Below are 2,500 nucleotides of genomic sequence, written 5' to 3' on the forward strand. Positions count from 1 at the left end.
ATTCTCGTCATGGATGGGTCTCCTCACCACCGATATTGGTCTCATACCTCTCTCTCCCGACGTCGTGGATGGAGACGCGCCCATTATTTGCATTGTGCCATCACCGGCGTCTTCGTCTCGCCGATATTGGTTTCGTACTTCGCTCCAATATGCTGGATGGAAGACGACGAGCTCGTTACCCGCGTTGTGGTTCTGGCGTATGAATTTTATCTTATTCTGCGTTGCCATTGATCAACGATTGAGTCGCGCGCGGTTATAATGGTCGTGGTGGAATGATACCATAATTGTTATGTATTATATACTCCTAAGGAGGGTAGTGCAGTCAGTGCACCTCTCACTCGCACTGTAGGAGTTACTCGGTGTTCTTTGCAGCGTCCCTCAAGTCCTTAGATGTGACCCCTTTCATTTCTTTGACTGTACCTCCGCCCATATTCTCTTTCTTTCATCTTGCTTCCCATCGTCTCCTAACATTCGTTTCATAGTACATCTTTGAGGTCGTCCTCCTGTTACACCTTTCATACCCTTTTACTCTGGATTTCTCTTTTAGCCCCGAATTACCATTCCCCCCCTCCCCACATGGGTCACAGCGCTTGTCTTCGGCCTTGATTCTCTATATTTCATTCCAGTATGCATTATATTAGTTGTTTGATTGTTGATATTATGGTTATTTCTAGAATGCTTTCAGTAACTGTGATTATTAACCAAAGTCCAGTCATCTCATATTGAGACTGAGAACTCTCCAGATTTTTTTTCCCCCGGTTACAGGTAGAACACTGAGTCAGAGTAAAGTTTAAGGAGTTGGACAGCTTTGTAGGAGATAGCCAAACAGATCTGGCAAGAAAAGGAATCTGTAGCGACATTTGTATTGCCTCAAACCACAACGTAAGCAGAAACACATTGTGAGGAAAGAGTCAATACGAAGACTATGCGTTGCATTATTGGCTTAGCTATCTCCTCCTCCTTATCAGCAATCAGCAATTAAACCTTAGTGTATGATTACGATAACGTTGTCGGAGGAATATCGTGGGAGGACGATCTTATTCGTGATGTGAGAGAGACGGACGAGGGGACCCCAGCGCTTCTACTACTACTACTACTGCTACTACTCCAAACGACCTGGTTTATACCAACAACACGCGACCCAAGTCTCCAGCCACTCTTTATTAGCATCATCAATACCGCGGACATAATTGCAAATTATTGACAGATCCCTTTTGGAAAACGTGTTTTCATGCGATATCGGGTCTAGCTACACTTCGTGGCTCGCTGTCACTTGTGCGTGTTTTTTTTTTGTTTTGTTTTTTTTTCCAGAGTTGGCCGATGTCGGTTTCGGGAATAAACCTATAATGACTTGAAATTGTCCCTCTGCTTTGTTGAGGAGTGTACTTAGAAAGATATTTATCTCTATTCGTATGCTGTTTTTTTTTTATTGACAGTCTATTTTGTGGAATCTTACGTGGCAATCTCGTTTAGTTTAGTCTTGATTTTGAAATAATAATAATAATAATAATAATAATAATAATAATAATAATAATAATAATAATAATAATAATAATAATAATAATATGCCGGAAGTAAACCCTCTTTTAAACATGGTTTATTAAAAGTAATTGCTGCCTCAGCTGCGTTAATTTTTATTAAGGTTCTTCTCTATTTTTCTAATTATTGTTTTCTCATTTTTGCTTAAACTGGTGAGAATCACACCGAAGGTTGTTCAGACAGCAATTACTTTTAATAATAATAATAATAATAATAATAATAATAATAATAATAATAATAATAATAATAATATAGGCAACTCCTCCTCGAAGATGGAGGTAAAGCTAAGGATTTTGCAATGAATACTGACAGAGAGGAAACATGGAGTATAGAAAGGCAAGACTCAGAAATATAAATCAAGTCTTTTCATTGGTCTATAAGAGAGTTTATCTACTGGATATAATGAATCTTGCTGTAGGTGCAAAGGTAGTTTGTGGGTGGGGGGGAGGGGGACAGTTTAATTCCGTTCTGTTAACAAGTTCAGAACCAGTCACAAGAAGAAATTTGGGGGAGAATGAACAAACAACAGACCCGCTTTTGAAAGGTGAAAAAATCAAAGTGCCTGGGAAGACGGGAGAGGGGAGAGAGTTCCAGATCGTATTTTATCAAAATTCACTCACAGTGAACGTTGAGCTTGCGCGAATCTTCCAGGGCAGCTGCTTCCAGAAGCGAATTTTGGGCCCTGCAGGAGACGATGGCATCGTTGTTCCTTCGGGTCGGCGCCACGTGGACGGTGGATCGGCTGACGTTGCCGTCGTACAGGACCTGGGAAACGAAGAGAGTAAAATGAGACGGTAATTCAACTTTAAATTTACTGCATAAAATACATCATTTTCAAACTATTTGCTCGATTCATGGATGAAATTTTCCCTCCTTTAGAAACCACCTCTCTCTCTCTCTCTCTCTCTCTCTCTCTCTCTCTCTCTCTCACACACACACACACACATCAGATAATTAGCAA

At 40.5% G+C, this 2,500-nt stretch overlaps 1 protein-coding gene across 1 annotated transcript in view; it reads right to left on the reverse strand.

Annotated features, from left to right (window-relative positions):
• Nucleotides 1-2,500, reverse strand: part of LOC135224418 (nephrin-like) — a 383,929-nt gene that overhangs the window by 22,212 nt on the left and 359,217 nt on the right. Inside the window, 1 exon segment of the mRNA XM_064263402.1 lies at nucleotides 2,160-2,304. Within this exon segment, the coding sequence (XP_064119472.1) occupies nucleotides 2,160-2,304 (145 nt within the window).

Source organism: Macrobrachium nipponense, chromosome 12, assembly GCF_015104395.2.
Source record: "Macrobrachium nipponense isolate FS-2020 chromosome 12, ASM1510439v2, whole genome shotgun sequence".
Classification (NCBI taxonomy): domain Eukaryota; kingdom Metazoa; phylum Arthropoda; class Malacostraca; order Decapoda; family Palaemonidae; genus Macrobrachium; species Macrobrachium nipponense.